Source organism: Tachypleus tridentatus, chromosome 13 (genome assembly GCF_004210375.1).
Source record: "Tachypleus tridentatus isolate NWPU-2018 chromosome 13, ASM421037v1, whole genome shotgun sequence".
Classification (NCBI taxonomy): Eukaryota; Metazoa; Arthropoda; class Merostomata; order Xiphosura; family Limulidae; genus Tachypleus; species Tachypleus tridentatus.
Window position 1 is genome coordinate 185,845,384 of NC_134837.1, and position 18,377 is coordinate 185,863,760.

The window sequence follows — 18,377 nt, forward strand, 5'->3', positions numbered from 1 at the left end:
GATAAAATGGTATGATGTTATTTTGGGTCTTGACTCTGCTGTATGCTGGTAGTTGTCTCACTTCCATCAGACTGGTCTGGAAGTATGACATCATTTGTAATTTCTTTGATGTTCACCTGAGTATGAGTCACTTGATAAGCTACAGGATACAACTGATTAGCAACCTTCAAAATTATCTAGATTTTTAGCCCATACCTTATTCAAAACTGTCATAATCACAAGACTGTGAAGGTCTACATCTCATCCTGCATGCATCAACATGTTTACAAAATTCCTTCTTATCATCACCAATGAAACAATAATGCATATTCCAAGCTGAAAATGAATAATTCCTCTAGTCTATTAAGATGTCACACCTGAAGACTTCTTCACCTATCTCTGTTCCCCATTGAACAAAAACTCTCCCACTTTCAGTAAACCTTCAACATCTAACAGATAACTGTTTTATATTTTTATTAAGAGCTTCAACTGGATGAAATATATACCAATCTATGAAACAAACCTAACTACTTGATTCATGTTGTGCACAACATGAAATTATCAATTCAGTATGTTAAGACTGTTACCATATCCAAAAATTATTAGTAAGATTAACTGCACTCAAAAGAACTCAAAGTTGCTTCATGTCTTTGGACACTGACACTTTTGTAATGACTTTACATTTTTCTTTCGTTGTTTCTTATTGTTTTGGAAATTAAGCACCAAGCTACACAATAGGCTATCTGTGCTCTGCCCACCATGGGTATGAAAACCTGTTTCTAGTGATGCAAGTCTCCAGACATACCACTGCCACTGGGGGGTCTGGTGAAGATAAAAATCCATATATCAAACAAGTGACAGTAAATAATTCAACATGTGTAGACTTCCTGTTGTTCTCCATCCAACATTAGTTAACTGTTCCTGTGGTTCTCCATCCAACATCAGTTAAGTTAACTGTTCCTGTGGTTCTCCATCCAACATTAGTTAACTGTAAATCTTTCATCCAACATGCCATACTTCTTACAACCATTCAACTTGTCAAACAGCTCGTATAATACAGGAATAAGACATTATTCCACCTGAAGATTGGGATCAAAAGTAACACTATAATCTGCACAGAAACGAATTTTACTATTCTCTTTAATAACTGTAACAACTGTAGTGGACCAACTGTAATGTGATACAAATCCACAGAAAACAAAACATTTTAATTCTTCTTCAACCTTACCCCGATGAAATAACTCCTACTTTTAGGATCAAATGATAATTCTTAACATCTCATTCCAAAATAAATTATGTTCCTTCAAAACATGTAATGTAGGTTACTACTGACTTAATTCAACATACACACACTCATCCAATATACTCCAAAGTCACACAGCCTGGTCTCTTCAAAAAACAGAGGTCTACCAGGCAGGTTTCACAACAAATGCTTCATGTTTTGTGCTACCTTCATGTTAATTATATCATGTGGTATAACAGTACAGTATTCACTGACTTCATACATAAAAATTCCTTCCTATAAAAGTCTGAAAAAATTACAGAAATGTCTGTCCATTTCCAGAGAGACATCATCCAGCTTCACAGAAATCATAACTGGATTAACCATTCATCCTCCTGAAATAAAGAAAGGTTGTTCTTGTTTAGTGTCAGCTACTTCAACATAATGAGTCTGGTACTCGTATTTCTTGAATCACGTTAGCCACGTCCTTTCTTCCGTTGTGGTGTAGTCACTTTCAAAATAATGTGTGTGTTACACCATGTACAGCAAATAATAGAAATATTTTACAAAGAAACTTATAAACAAAAACACCCATTAATGAATCAAAGTGACATTAAAAATAATTTAAAATAAGATATATTGCACAATATTATATAATACAAATTAATATATTACATAAATTGTCTACTCTGTCAGTTTCTAAAGCATGGTGTATTTATTATACATATAACAATCACTTTAAAATATGTTAGTACAAGAATATGATGTTTTTATTTAAATAAAATGCTACAAAAACACTTTAATAATAGTACTTACACAACCACAAATGTGTTATTTAAATAGAACTCTGAAGAAACATGTGTTAATCAAGTACACCTTAGCTACATATAGCATTTTTATCTTACTTTTCATTGTGCAGATAATCAAAACCTATTTCAATTAAAACAATCAATAAAGGTAAATGTTATATCATGTGTTAGTGCTGTCTACATTAAAAAAATGAAGAACCCAAAAGAACCAATTTAACATATCTCATCAATGACAGAACTTATGCAATAACTACATAGGCTATAAAATTGTGTTATTTCTTTACCATAGAAATATTAAATACATAAACAACCATTAAAATAAACTTTTGATGGTTTGATGTAATTAAAAAAGGTATAGAAATATGCGGTGTTAAAGAAAATGATACCACGATGGATCAGAACAAAGGGAAATGAAAACTTATAAAGCAGATGTGACAACCAGATTGGTTTGATTTGAATTTTGAGCAAAGCCATATGAGGGCTATCTGCACTAGCTATTGCTAATTTAGCAGTGTAAGACTAAAAGGAAGACAGCTAGTCATCACAGCCTGCTGCCAACTCTTGGGCTACTCTTTTACCAACGAATAGTGGGATTGACTGTAACATTATAATGCCCCTATGGCTGAAAGTAGAAGCATGCTTAGTGTGATGGGGATTCAAACTCATGGCCCTTAACCACCTGGCCATACCAGGGACAATCAGATTGGATAAACATTAAGGTGATGATGATTTGATATATGTACTTTTAGAAACAATATATTTAAATTACTTAAATGGAGCATTCCATTTTTATAAAATGATCTGCATTTTATCAATAGGAAAAGAATTATTATTTTTATCAACAGAAAATATTTATTATTTTGAAATAATAAAATAAAGATTAAATAGAACTCATCAGTTTAAGAGAGCTTTTCAGTTTTCCTATCAGATAAAAGAGTCACTGACAATAAAAAGGATTATATATTTTCAAGACATTTCCATTATAACCACAAATAAACTATAAACTAAGCCTTGTGGCCAAATCTTTAAAATACCTGTTTAAAGCAATTATTTGTTTGTTTGTTTTGGAATTTTGTGCAAAGCTACATGAGGGCTAACTGTATTAGCTGCCCCTAATGTAGCAATGTAAGATTAGAGGTAAAGCAGCTAGTCATCACCACCCACTATCAACTGTTGGTATACTCTTTTACCAATGAATAGTGGGATTGACTGTCACATTATAACACTCCCCCCAGCTGAAAGAGTGAGCATTATTGCGATTCAAACCCCTTAACCAACCTGGTCATGCTGGGCCTCATTTAAAGCAATTAACCTTTAAAACGTTTACATAAGTAAGTTGTATCTACATGAAATTTTATTTCTTCAACATTCTTCAAGACAGGCTTTCATTTTGACAGATGAAATATTTCTAGGTGTCACTGCAAACTTGAGTCCTTTGTTGAACAGATGTATCTGAAAGACCTAGCTAGAAGACTGGTGATTCTACACAAACTTAAAACACCAACAAAACAATGGAAAACAACCATCAGGAAGAAGACAACTTCAACAACAATTCCACCAACAACCAACAACCTATCTTTCCAGGTATAACTGAAAACATATATTTCTCAGAAACACCTCAAAACAATATCTTAAACAATTTTTCCAAAGAATTTTCATACAAAACTATCAACACAATATCACAGAAAAGAAATCTAAAAATACATCCTCACACAAAAAGATATTAATTCTATAACAAACTTTAGACAACAACATCAAAATTTTAAAAGCAGATAAAGGCAATGCTAGAGTTATAATGAACACTAATTAATACATTAAAAAATGAACAACATATTGTCAGATACAAACAAATTTAAACTACTAAACACAAATCCAACAAAAATGCATAAAAACCAGTTAAAATACTACTACAAATGAAAAAATCCAACACAATCTCAGAAAACATTTATTCTTACCTATGCAGGACCATCTCACACATGCTACGACTATACAGCACCCCCAAACCTCACAAACCCAGTTGTCCACTATGACCCATAATGTTGACCTATGAATCATTTAAATACACCCTCGGTAAGTAGATAGTGTGGACATTTTCTAAAAATGTAAGATAGCCAACTCCTTTTTCAAACTCTTTCAACTTTAAATATATTCTTAATCAACTAAATCATAAAGCCTTAATGGCCAGTTTTGATGTAATCTCCATCTTCACAGAAGTCCCAAGAACTGAAGCCTGCAAGACAGTTTTAGAAATATATATCCAAGACCCCAATGAATTGATATGCATCCCCAGAAACCAATTAGCAACCCTTATATAATTCACAACCACCAAAACTACCTACAAATAAATGGCCTAAGTATGGGGAACTCCGTGTCACCAGTTTTAGCCAACATTTTTATGACACAGATTGAATCTCAAGTGATCAATTCAGACTTACCCTCACCACTATACTGGTATAGTAATGTTGACAATACAACTGTTGGATCAACATTTACAGAACACACAGGTAGTTTTTCAACCACACTAACTCAATACATCCCAACATTAAGTTCACCTGTGAACAGGAAAAAAAACTAACCAAATGGCATTTCTCAACCTCAAGATCACTAGAACTGACACACAATTCAAAACAGAAATCTACAGAAAATTCACCCATACTGAATTATACATTCCCTGAAACTCAGCACATGAAACAAAATAAAAACTCAATATTATAAAAAAACCAGATAAATGCAGCCACAAAACTATTCTCACCCAATAAAATTAATGATGAAATTAACAAAAAAAACAACACTTCATCAACATCAACAAATTTCCTCCAAACATCATTACAAAACATTATATGCACACACCTACATCAGCAAGACAATCAACAACAAACAAACAATAAATCCCAAGATACAACAAACTATAAAACCATATACTGTTGCACAACCATATGTTCCTGATATCAGTGGCACAATAACCAACATTTGGAAAAAAAACTTATAACAAAACACAACATTCCAGTAAACACCAAAATTATTCAAAAACCAGGTACAAAACTAAAGTCCATGTTATGTAAAAACTACATTAATAAACACAACATCAACATTATTTATAAAATACAATGCAACAGCTGCCACAACTTCTATGTTGGAGAAACAAGCAGAAAAATAGAAACAAGATTAAAAAAACACATTCACATGTTTTTGAACACTGCAAATCAAATAATTACAACCATAGAAAACACCCAGACATTAAGTAGGGAAACAAATATAAACAAATGCAAGATCAAAGAAACACTACTTATACAAAAACTAGAACCAAAATTAAACCTATATAAAGGAACACCTTTATGCCTATACTAATTAATGACCTAACATCTAACTGCAACGCCCCTAAAATCCCGTACCCATTTACATTCTTGTCACTAAAATGTGTGCTCAGCAACAGCCAATTGCAAACTCTCTTTGTTAACCTGAAGATGACCTAAGAAGATCAAAACGTTGTTCTGTACTTTATTTATACCAGTCATTCTGAGATACATTCTTACTTCAAGTAGGTTTCTCATCATCACAAATTCCTTTAACTTACTAATTTCTCTAACCTAAGAAAGGATATGAACAGTCAGTAAAAAAATATTTTTACACCTGGCACTTTTTAGAGACTCATCGTCCAATTATTTCAGTAACATTTCTAGTCTAAGGTACTATTCATATGTAAAAAATATTACATAAGAAAGTATGTTTGTACATATATATACCCACAAAGGAAAAAATTTAACTTTTATTAGTTGCTTAAATAATATCAGAATTCAAAGAGTATCTACTTATTGTAATAAAAAGCCCACATATTTTAACAGAAACACTTTATTAAGGCTAACACAATTTCTATAATCTTTAGAGTAACAGTTAAATGTCTCATTTGAACTTTTCATATTAATTGGACTTACTAATCTATTAGTTAGTACGAATATTATAGTAAACCTAACATGATAGAATTCTTTTAAAACTTGTTTTATCACAACACTGATTTTGATTCTGAGTCATGTCTGAATTATATAATTTAGTATTTGATATTCATTACTTTAATTTTTTCAATGCTATTCCTTATTGTTATACATTCTATCATACTTCTTTGCTTTCTTACACCAATTTCTAGTTGTTTACCGTTTCACCAGGTGACTGCTGTATTTTCCTGATGAACTTGTAAGGTAGTATGTTAAATATACAAATAATAAAGTAACACCTATTACAACAGAACACTTGGTTTAATGCCAATTATATGTAACCCCAACGTGATTAAAAATAAATAAAATAAAATAGTCTACTTAATGCATTGTAATCTCAGACCAAAAACTAACACCTGGGTTTATTACAAAAAATAGACTGTTTACATTAAATTCATCACTTACCAAAAATAAAAGCTCATGTCACCTCAGATATGTCTTGAAATTTTGGTTCTTGCTAAACTCATATTACATTCATGTGGCATGACAAGAAAGGTAGAATCTATTTGTAGAGCAGCATGCATTTTTGGTTACATATTCTGGTTAGTGTACTTCATTGTACAGGTAAAAAAGGATGGAATATTGCCTTCCCATACCAACTATATCTGTTTCTGACAGTTTAGTTTATTCAGTCTTGAGCATTTCTGAGGATAAGAGGTTATCAATAACTGAAATGGTAAATTATCCTGCATTATTCATCCACCCACTGCCACCTTTTATCATGATGGAAACCAGCCTGAGTCCTTGTGTGGCCTTATGATGACTTGGCAAATAATTATGTAACTCTATGAGAAAATGGTAAAAGAACTGCACTAAGAAATTTCATGATAAATCTGGTGTACCACTTGTGGTATATACAGAATTATTCTGCCTACCAACCAGACAAGACAAACTGGATGCAGAAATACTTACAATGATGGCCTTCTTTCCGGCTTTGGTAAATCACTTACTATTTACAGCATCAATGTCTTTCCTACAGTCATTCAATGCATCAGTCATGTGGATGACTTCTCGCCTCTTTCACAGAAGCACAAATGTCAGTTGTCTGTCCCTGCCAGCTACAACAAAGCTCATACTAAATTCAAACTGTGTCATTACAAGTTGAAATGATCTCGCTTTTTCACTCACATTAACATTCAATGTCTGATCTGATGATTGGTTTACATCTCAAGTAGCAACTCAGTAACTGCAGGATAAAGTTGATTAAACACATCAACTCTATTTTGGTAAGAAACCCAACACATCTTGCATAAGTTCACAAGTTTGGGTGAGAAGCTTCAGAATATTCCTCTCTGCTCTTATCACTTCATAATTCCTGACATTTGAAGAATGTCAATATTCCTCTGATAGTTCTCATCATATTCCTTAAAGCTTGTAGAACACAAGCCTTTACACTTGCAAGGTTCAATGCATGGCTGTTATAATGCACATATGTCTGAGAACTCTTCTCTTACAGTGGTGGTCATGACATAAATAGTGCCATACAAACTTTATGCACCATGATACCCATGTTAACATAGCAGAGAAAGGTCAAGACTGCATGATCTCAATGTTATCAAAATTCTTTTACCAGAGCTACCTCAATCAGTCCAATGACCCCATCTGTCCACATAACAGAACTGTTGATTTGCTCTTGAAGAGTTCCATTCACCACCTAATGCAAGTACAATGAAATGTTCTTGCTATTAGAAATGTCTGTAGTCCCATGACAAAAAAATTTGCTTTTTCACCTCATTTTAAATAGCAGCATATGTACTGTGACCTCCTGTTATGGATACTGAGTCATTTTGTACTGATTTTGGTGCACTTCTTATGTGGATTGCAAGCATAGAATCCACACTCTCTGCTTGAAAATCAAGTAATTCACAAAAGTTGTCTGAATTGCTTTGTTCTATGCAAGTGGAATCATCAAGATGCCTATGAAATGTATGTTTTGATGACCACAGAATCAAGTCCAACTTTTGTCTGTGTTCTTGTATTCATTTTTCAAAGGCTGTATTACTCTGGGGGCTCTTTGACTCCACTGTTTCCAAACATTTAGCTATATCCAACACTGGATTATGATGAAACTCCCATTTGGCATAAGTCAGGTCTCGAGTGATGTGTTTGAGCTTGGTCAGAGGCTTATAGACCAAAATTCCTATTGGGAATAACCTGGCCTGGCAAATAGCACATGTGGCAAAGATCATCAAGATTCTTTGGATAGACTAGGCAGTTATGCTGCTCCAACCAATTATTTTGAAAACTTGTGTTTACTTTCTTCATGATATGATATGCTAAGTGTTTCTCCAGTTATAAAATTCCTTTAATATTTTGATATATTGATTCAGTGCTCATAGATTCTTGCAGTTCTCCAGTTTAAGTCCAATATCATATGTGGCAGTCATGCCTGATAAAATATTATCTTTCAACATTCTTGTTATTGTTATCATCATTATCAACTACCCTGGAGCTTCATCATATTCATCTTAACAGTACCGCATTGGCAATTCATCTACAGAAGCAGTAGTTTCAGGCTAATAAAAACTAAGAAGAGTTACCTGTTTTCTTGCCATGAGAATAAACCATCTCACATCAGTTTAAAATGTTCAAGGAGTAATTACATCTGGGCCCACTGTACAAAATATAGATGTAGTCAATTGCAACTTACAGACTGATTACACGAGACATTGTTCAGTGTGCCAACTTCCAAAAAAATGTCATTATTATTACACAGAAGGCATTGTATAGCCCTGTTTCAGAGGATGGCATTCAGGAATAAATTACATGGCATAAGAAAACTATATGGAATTTTTCTTCTGGTACTCTATGGGGGGCTCAGGCCCCAAAAGTCCTCCCCTGAATCTGTGCTTGTGTATATGTAATATTAATACTCAGTATTTTTAAGGGAGTGCACTTCAACAATTGAAACACATGTAACTACAGCCCCATTCAAAGAAAAAGAACTTATTACATACTTGTTGGAGTATTCATCCTCTGAATGGAAGTTATGTAAATTCATGATTAATGTAAGGTTATCTTAGGAAATGAAAAATTGCTTCCCTTATATGTAATTGTAAAAAAAATGCAAAAATGCCTATAAAAGCTGTAAAACACAAAACTTGAAACCACACGTTTGCTTCTTTCCCTCATGAGCCCAACAAAACTTCATGCCAATTTGATGAAAATCAATCAATAGGAGGTGAAGTAGTAGTAAAAAGTGCTCATAAAAACAACAAACTTGAAAATTTGTATGTATTCCCAAATGGACCCAATGGTTCTCCTTACCAATTTTAGTGAAGACCCATCCACACCATGCAAAGTAACTACTTAAACATACAACAGCAGTACTATTATATTCATATAGATCCCAAGAGAAATTTCAAAAACGACTAGAATACAATATTTTAATCACTTGTGAAAGCCAAATTAGTAAATCCATGTCTGGCCAGGACAAGGTACAAATGTTAATAAACGATAAAATGTAAATTTCAACATGATTACTTTAAATGAATACCAAAGGAATTAGAAGAAAAGTAATTAGTAAAATAAATAACTTGATTTAGCAGAGAATAGCAAAATGTTTCAAAACTAAACTGCTTCTCAATATCAAGAACAATATCAAATGCTAATTAAAATATTGTTACTATAAATCTAAACTAATTTGTATGTATCGAGAAACTCTGTTGCTTTGAAATTTGGTAAGTTTCAGAAATTATTTATGCAAATTAATTTTACATGTTCAAAAGAATGGTTGTTGTAAATGCTGTAAACATACCACCCCAAAAACTTCCATCAATTAAGCCACGATGTGTTGGTGTTATGAAGCACAAAGGGCTGTATGTGCTCTGCCCACCAAAAGTATCGACACCCAATTTCTAGTAGTACAAGTCCAAAGACATATAATTTAAGCCATGAGAACAAAAATGGTTAAAATGAGCAAAACATTATGAAATTTATTTTATGGTGTTCACCAATTCTAAAACTTAAAACTGATACCATAGGGGATAAGGATTTGAAATTAGGCTAAAGCAAAGTAACGAATCTATCTAGTTGACAATTGAATTTGAATACATTACAGTTGCAAATAAACAATGAAATGCACATTCAGGAGTTCTGAGATCATCAAATAAAGTTGTACAGAAACATAACTCCCTCTGATGGTTGTCTATAATAAAAAGTATATATATATATATATACATATCATTTGATTTCCTTTAATAATTTACTCTTTGCCAAATATTTATGATAAGTTTATATCCAGTTTGATTCTCCTGAACAAAAAAGTTTTACCTTTGATCTAAAAGAACTAAATGGATAAATTAGATAACTAGTTACATAAAATGAAAGAAGTAAACCACAAAGTAATAAATGTTTCAAGTGTAACCTTAAAGGGTTATACTGTCAGGAACTGCAGACAAAAGGATGTAGGGAATAAAAGGTTGTCATAAAAAGTGTCATGAGTGTGAGAAACATGGCCATTACAACCAAGACAGTGGTGAATCAATAGCTGATAATACATCAAGGAAATAATAACCTGAGGATGGGCCATAAAACATAACCAGGTGAAAAAATAAGAAAGAGCTAGGCATCAGAAAACTCGAATCAGGTAATTTTGGAACAAAGTTCAGCTGCAAATATTCCTTATGCATCAAATGATGGGTTCATTATCAGTAGCTCTGCAAGATGTTGATTAAAACTAATATTGTGGTTTAAATATGGTCAACCAGATCTGGTAACGAGTGGTGAGAAATTGTCTTTGGGGATGAAGACAGAAGATGTGATAATGCAAACAGCAAGTGGTCAGAAAGATCTAATGAAAGGAAAGATGTAAGTTACTACCCTCACTATCTTGAAGGTTTTTACACTACATAAAGTGTGTAGTGGATATAAAAATGGATACTGAAAACATAGTTCATTTAGAAACATGGAAGTAAGACCACACTTGATTCAATCAGTCTTACAACATGTGACCATGAAGTACTTGTACTACCTGACAATTACATATCCAAAGGCTGAACTTCCAGTGACAGCAAGGAGGAATTCACGGTAATATGAAATAGTGAAAAATCGTAGCAGAACTTATTATGAATAAATTTACATCTGGTGATAGGAGTATAGTAAAAAAAGAATGCTTCAGCACGTCCAGAGGAATTGATAGTTGAAGAAATACTTGTGGTTCTAAGGAATGAGGAATAATTGTTAGGATCATGAACACTACAAACTATGAAATTATCATCAGTTCTGGACAAAACAAATTGTAATCCCTTAAACTGTACAGATATAACTTCCACATCAAATAACACCAGTTTATTAATTATAAAATGTACTTCTTATAACTAATATTGTATTAATGAGTATAGATATGGAACACTGAACTAAACACTTTTAATTTGTAGCCTTTCTTCAAAATTAAGTTTTAATACTTTGAACCTGTACTGTACATATTGCCAGTTTATTTCTTATTTTTAAGGTAATATGCTATAACAACAACTGATATATTAATAAAATAATAATTAGTTTGTAACAGAGGTGTCTCTAGATGATTAAAATATTTGGGGATTAGACCTATAGGCATGTGAATTTTTTACACTTCACCATGATATAGACCATGGTGTTTGTTTTATTTTTTGAAGGCATCAACTAGGTATTCAGGGTGCTGTCAAGTAGAATCTGGACACAGACCCTGTATGCCTAGCAATGCCTCTAGTTTGTAATACACATTTTATAAAAATATTGACCATGGAATAAAAGCACAAGATAATTAGATATTGTAGACTTGTGCTGCAAAATAATAGTATCTGCTACGTCTTTTCAGTTGTACTTTTTGTTGTTGTACTGTGGTCTTTCATTTGTTGGTTTGTTTTAAACTATCTGGTAAAAGTATCACAAAGTCCAGTCCATATAACAATGAAATATGTATTTATTAATTTTATATTTTTTGCAGTTACATTCATATCTAGGCCTAATTTAATAAATTCACCTTTTAACATGAACTCTGCAATTGAAAAATTACTAGTGTTTATAAATAATGCACCCTTGCCTCTCATTGTTAGACAAGTATCTTGATTATTACAAAATCATGATTAGCAAATCCCAGTAGAGTGTGAATTAAATTATAACATTAAAAATATAGATTACAATAATACATTTGTAACGGTATAAAAATTCTACTGCAATCAGAGTGAAACATAACCACTTTATTAAGTATAACGGCAGAAATCTAAACAAAAACTTTGAAACAAATAGATACAAATTTTATCACTTATTAAAATTTAGTAAACCGATATCAAGCCAGAACAAGGTACAAACGTTAATAAACAGTACAATATAAATCTCAATGTGTTTCAATGAACATCAAAGGAATTAGGAAAAAAGTAACTAGAAGAATAAATAACCTACTTCAGTAGAGAATAGCACATTGTTTCAAAACTAAACCACTTCTCAATACCAAGAACAATATAGAGTGATAATTAACATTAATCATTTTTAAATATGCCCCATGAACTAACTTGTTTTCTCAATAAAAGAAGGCTTTTTATTTAGTTGTTAAACCATGAGGTCACGTCTGATGTGAGTAGCACATCTACATTATTTTTAAACAACAATATCTGTACATCACTACCAGGGAAAGTTGATGTCAGTTTCATAATACATGCACACATACTCAATACTTTTAACAGTAACCAAACATTTTTGAGTGTTCATGCTGACAACAGCAAAAATGTGCATGACAGGTAACTGAAGTTCAAATCTGGTATTTATTTGAGAAGATCAGTGAGATCTCTTAGGGCTTCAGGTAACTGGTTGTCTTTTCCTTTTCTGCAAAGTATTTCAAATGTTAAATAAATCCCTCAACTTCAGTGTCCAGTGCATCAGTCTGTTAAGTTCTAAGCTCTCTGTACCCATATATGAGTGATCACAGTAAATTATTAACCATATTTTTAACTTTTCTACAGCTCAAGCTATTAATAAACATAACAAAAGAAACTCAAATATGATATAAAATTAAATTCTTTAAACAGTGACAGTAAAATAAATAACGGTGCTTATTTCTCTCCAAACGATGTGAAAGAAGGCTGTAACTGTTACTATATCATTACTACTAAGACTATCAGCTAATGAGAAGACTAGAATGTCACCAGCACAAGAAATGTCTATCCAGTGTTGTCTCAAGGCAAACAAGTGATTAGGTTTCAAGCAGTACATGAGAATAAATTCAAAACTATGTATAAGAGTTCCTGCTATGCCATTCAAACCATACAATCTGACTACTGGCTTGACTTTATACAACACCCAAGTTTGTGAATAAAACAATTCATAGCCAACTGAGAATGAATAAAAAACAGCTGAATGCAAAACAAAAAAAAACAAACTAATATGAAACAAACACTTCAAGCACTGAAGGTGGTCCACTTTACAATGTGATCTAATAACTTAAACCTCACTCACTTTAACAAGATCAGTTATTTACATACTATTCAAGATACTATATCAATTCTTCATTCATCCCAATCCATATCACTAAATAAACAACATATCCCCACTCTGTGACAATGGTCAGGCTTACTTCTAGTGTACAAAAGGTACATGTCAGGATGGACATTTCTTTGCTGACTGACTCTATCTAAGCCTAAACGTTAGAATAACAAGTGCTATCACAAAGGATAAGGATCATGCACCTCTATTTTGCGTCCCTCAACCACCGTGCCGTTCAACTGCTCTTGTGCACGATCAGCATCCGCACTAGTTGCGAAAGTTACAAAACCGAATCCCTACATGCATAGGACGAACAAGGAAAAAAAAAACATGCATTAATATCCGTGCACCTTAACAGAAGTTCCCCTGTAAAGACAAATTACAGAGACATTAAAATTCACAGTGTTCATTTAGGCATCAGTCAGGGATTATAAACCCTCTCAGGCATGCAGCACTTCTCAGTTTGATGTCTTCTCTGTCAGAGCTTCTACGACTGCTGGAAATCAAAAATAAAGTGAAGAGTTTCTGCACAGAACTGTTAGAAGTTTTTAGAAGATTAGAATGATTAAACTGTACAAAATATTCTGGTCTATGGGCACAAATCAAATGTGTTTTCTTACTTTTATAATAATTTTGTGCAACAAAAAAGTGTATAAACTAAGTTGTATGGTATCAAAGATTTTCTAAGCCTAAATACTTCCTCACAGAAATTTTAACTTTAATAATATAGTAATTTCATCTTCAAAATTATGTTTATCTGATTAACATTTATTAATGAAAAAAAACATTATAATTCCATTTTAAGAGAGTTTAGTCGACTGTTGTTATACAGTTAGAACAGGTATTATATAAAGTACTTCAAAGCATCATTATTTAATTTGGCTTCATGCACTCATGCTAGTTTTTTTTTCCTTTGGATGAGCTGAAAGTATGCCAAGAGAGTGAGAGAGTTAGTTCAAGAAATTAACTAATTAATTTAATGAAGTTTCTTTCTATCTTACTGTGTGTTTAGATATATGAATCATAAAAAAGAAGTAATCATAATTTTCTCAATACATTACATGCCTCTGCATGTTTATGGGGAATCCTGTACTTGCCTTGAAGTTTAAACACTAGGATTATAGAAATTTGTTGTTCATAAAGGCTATGTCACAGTGAACTGGAAAGGAAATAAAAATATTACATCATCCATATATAATTTTGCCAGGGGACCTGTAATTGCTAAAACAGAAATTATGGTAATTGTAATAACAATACACATATTTAAGTTGCTTTTTTTTTCTCTCGTTTTAGAAACTACATACTCTTTGACATCAGTAAAAGTAGTAAATTGAACCAGAACTTTATGTACAGTCTTGAATATTTAAATATTATCTAAGCAAACCAAATAAAAACACCAAAATACAGAATTGACAAAAACAAAAGTATTAAAATATAAATAAATGTACAATAAATTAAATCTTCATTTATTTAAAGTAAAACATTAAAAAAATAAAATATACTAATATATTCGATTAGAAAAAAGTTTTAAAAGACTCAGTTTTGTTATACTGTACATTAGTGTTAACTACAAAATAATTTACAGACCCACTTTTGTTACACTGTACATTAGTGTTAACTATAAAGTAATTTAGAGAACTTTATAATCAGCAAAAAATGAAAATGTAAACAAAACATTAATGCCTAAAAATATTTATGAAACTTAAAGTTACTATAAAAAGGTAGATAAAATTTGGCTTAAATGTTTAAGTTTGAAATTTTTCTTAAAATTTGAACAGCACGAATCTTAAAAATTATAATCTATAATTTACAAACTTTGGACTTTTCTATACAGATAACAAATAGGGTTTCTTCTAGGCCTAATTTGAGACAAAAATAAGGCCTAAGAATTAACTATAAATTTCTTGGAAATGTATGTTTTTATATAAATATTTTAATGACTCTTAAAGGAAAATTTCTGCTCCCATTGTTTAACTTCTAAAATACTTTATTTTTCATACACAAGTTCAAAATCATAACAGTCTGCAAAAATATTAAAATGTATACAAAACACTGTACTTCATTATTATAAACCCCTGATTTTAAATGTAGCTCTAGTCTTCTAACTGTAAAATGTGTAGCCATTCATATAATGCCACATGTATCTTTGCAAATTTATGTTTCCACTGCTGAATAATATTACATCCAAACGCCAAGCTAAAACAGAAACCTCAGTACTGTTGATTAATATGTTCAAAATTATTATAAATATTTTTAGACATGGTTATATCATTTCATTTTAACATATCATTCAAACAATTAAGTAACTTGGGAAACTAATTTCAAAGTTTAATTTACAGTGTAACTAATTAGCTTGATTTAGTATTTTGTAATGATATACGAGGGCTGTTCAAAAAATACGCGGACTGTTTGAATTGCGCGGCTCCAGTTGGTTCCAGGGGAATCCGCTTGGTGTCGCTAGGTTCGCACAGATCAGCTGATTACGACGCCATTTCCCGATTGCAGATATCTGCATTTGTGTATTAGCTACGCGGTTTTAAGTGAAGTGCGATTTTTTCGTTTGGCGGATTTCAGAATGAATGACCTGAAGGAGCAACGACTTGCTGTGAAATTTTGTGTTAAACTTGGAAAATCTGCGACTGAAACTTTTGCTATGCTTAACACGGCTTACGGTGATGTTGGTATGAAGCGTACGGCATGTTTCAAGTAACATGAACGTTTTAAGGATGGTCGACAGTCCATTGAAGATGATGAGCGTCCTGGACGTCCTTCCACGTCAACTGACGACCCACACGTCGACAAAATCAACACCCTATTGCGGGCAAATCGACGTCTGACTGTCAGGGAGCTTGCTGAAGAGTGTGGGATATCAGTTGGATCTTGTTACAAGATTTTGACCGAAAAATTGAAGATGCACCGCGTTGCTGCGAAATTCAGCCCTCAGAACTGGTGAGTTTTTGGCCAAACACTCGATCACTGTTCTTCCCCACCCCCCCTACTCACCTGACCTTGCTCCTTGCGATTTTTTCTTGTTCCCCAAACTCAAAATACCCTTGAAAGGAAGAAGATTTGAGACGATTCCCGAGATTAAGGCAAATGCGACGAAGGAGCTGGAGGACATTACAAAAGAAGCGTACCAGGACTGTTTCAACAAGTGGAAACACCGTTGGGATAAGTGTGTGCGTTGGGGAGGAGAGTACTTTGAAGGAGTCCCAGACCTGTAACTTCTAATTATAGTACATTTTGTTTTATGACGTCAGTCCGCGTATTTTTTGAACAGCCCTCGTATAATTCCACCCCTACATTCTAAGTTCAGCTTCACCACAGAAGACCTTCTTGAAAACATTTAAGTGATGCAATGAATCCTGAATAATGATAAATATTGGAACATTGTAAGTGTTCAATGTATTTAATATTACTATGTCAGGAATAGAATAATTTGTTTTTACTCTTTAATTTGTGTCTCTGAGAAAACTATAAAAGAAACTTCTTAAAAGCATATACATAAGATTAAATTGTACTGAAGTTTGTTTCATTTTTTCTCAAGCACAGACGTACACAATGCGTTATCAATATTATGTGTACTTTGAATATTGGAAACAAATGTTTAGAATTATAACCCCTTGGATCTACTGCTTTTCAAGTGGGGAAAGTATAAAACACACTGAAGTTTCTTGTTCTTCACAAAAAGGTATAAGAAATGAAATAAAATGTGCTTTGAAAGTATTTTTTACTAAGCCTAAATTGTGTGAAATTGTTCTGATCCTTATGTTTAAAGTAAGACAATATGTACTACTTATAAAATGCATTCTACAACTCAAAACTTTCATTATACAGTTGGAAAAATCTATCCTAACTATAAACAGTTCAATATATTTTCTCTAAAAACTGTTTGTATTAATGTTAATGTTTCAAATACAGTAATATAAAATCAATACTTGCATTGAAATATGCAGTCTTTACATCTATTGACTCTAAAAAATTTCAAGATCTAGTGTTAACCAAAACTTATATTAAAGAAAGATTTTTTTACTTACTTTGTGAAATGGAATAAAAACTTAAGTACTATAACAGAAAGTTTTTAACAAACCCTATAAATTTCATTTTAATACTACTCTTAGTTTTTAACAAATTCAGTGAACTTGAACTCCATACCTTTGAACCTCGTTCATTAAAAATAATTTCAACATCCAGTATTGGCCCAAATTGCTGAAAAAGAAAAAAAAGGTATGATTCAATAGGTTTCATAAAGTTCTTAAATTACACCCTTATGCAAATTAATTGAAACAAAACGGAACATGGGCCCGGCATGACCAAGCGTGTTAAGGCGTGCAACTTATAATCTGAGGGTCGCGGGTTCGCATCCCTGTCGCGCCAAACATGCACGTCCTTTCAGCCGTGGGGGTGTTATAAAGTGATGGTCAATCCCATTCGTTGGTAAAAGAGTAGCCCGAGAATTGGCAGTGGGTGGTGATGACTAGCTGCCTTCCCTCTAGTCTTACACTGCTAAATAATGGACGGCTAGCACAGACAGCCGTCGAGTAGCTTTGTGCGAAATTCAAAAACAAATAAACAAGATGGAAAATTACGATTTTTTCAATTTTTTTTTCGTTTTATTTTTTGAGAATCCAAAAATTACTCGCAAATTAATACATGATATGACCTCCTTTATTTTTCAGAAGATCATTAATCCACTTTGGCATCGAGTCCACGAGTTGACTGCAATCTTTACTAATTTTTGGATCGCTGTACCACACCTCAATTATGGCCTCAATTAGCTTATCTTTCGTAGTACAGTCTTTATCCCAAAGTCTTTCTTTACAAATCACCCAAATATTTTCACTAGGATTTAAGTCTGGAGAGTTTCCAGGCCAGTCCAGCACCTTTATTCTCATTGTAGTCATAAAATTCTTCACAAGT

At 32.6% G+C, this 18,377-nt stretch overlaps 1 protein-coding gene across 8 annotated transcripts in view; it reads right to left on the reverse strand.

The window, feature by feature from the left end:
- LOC143240815 (RNA binding protein fox-1 homolog 1-like) overlaps positions 1 to 18,377 on the reverse strand; it is a 135,247-nt gene that overhangs the window by 11,176 nt on the left and 105,694 nt on the right. For all 8 annotated transcript variants that reach the window (XM_076483927.1, XM_076483926.1, XM_076483928.1 and 5 more), the window contains 2 exons: positions 17,613 to 17,666; positions 13,661 to 13,753 (listed from right to left, as the gene is read on the reverse strand). In XM_076483927.1, coding sequence (XP_076340042.1) covers positions 13,661 to 13,753; positions 17,613 to 17,666 — 147 coding nt within the window. The remainder of the gene's footprint in view (positions 1 to 13,660; positions 13,754 to 17,612; positions 17,667 to 18,377) is intronic.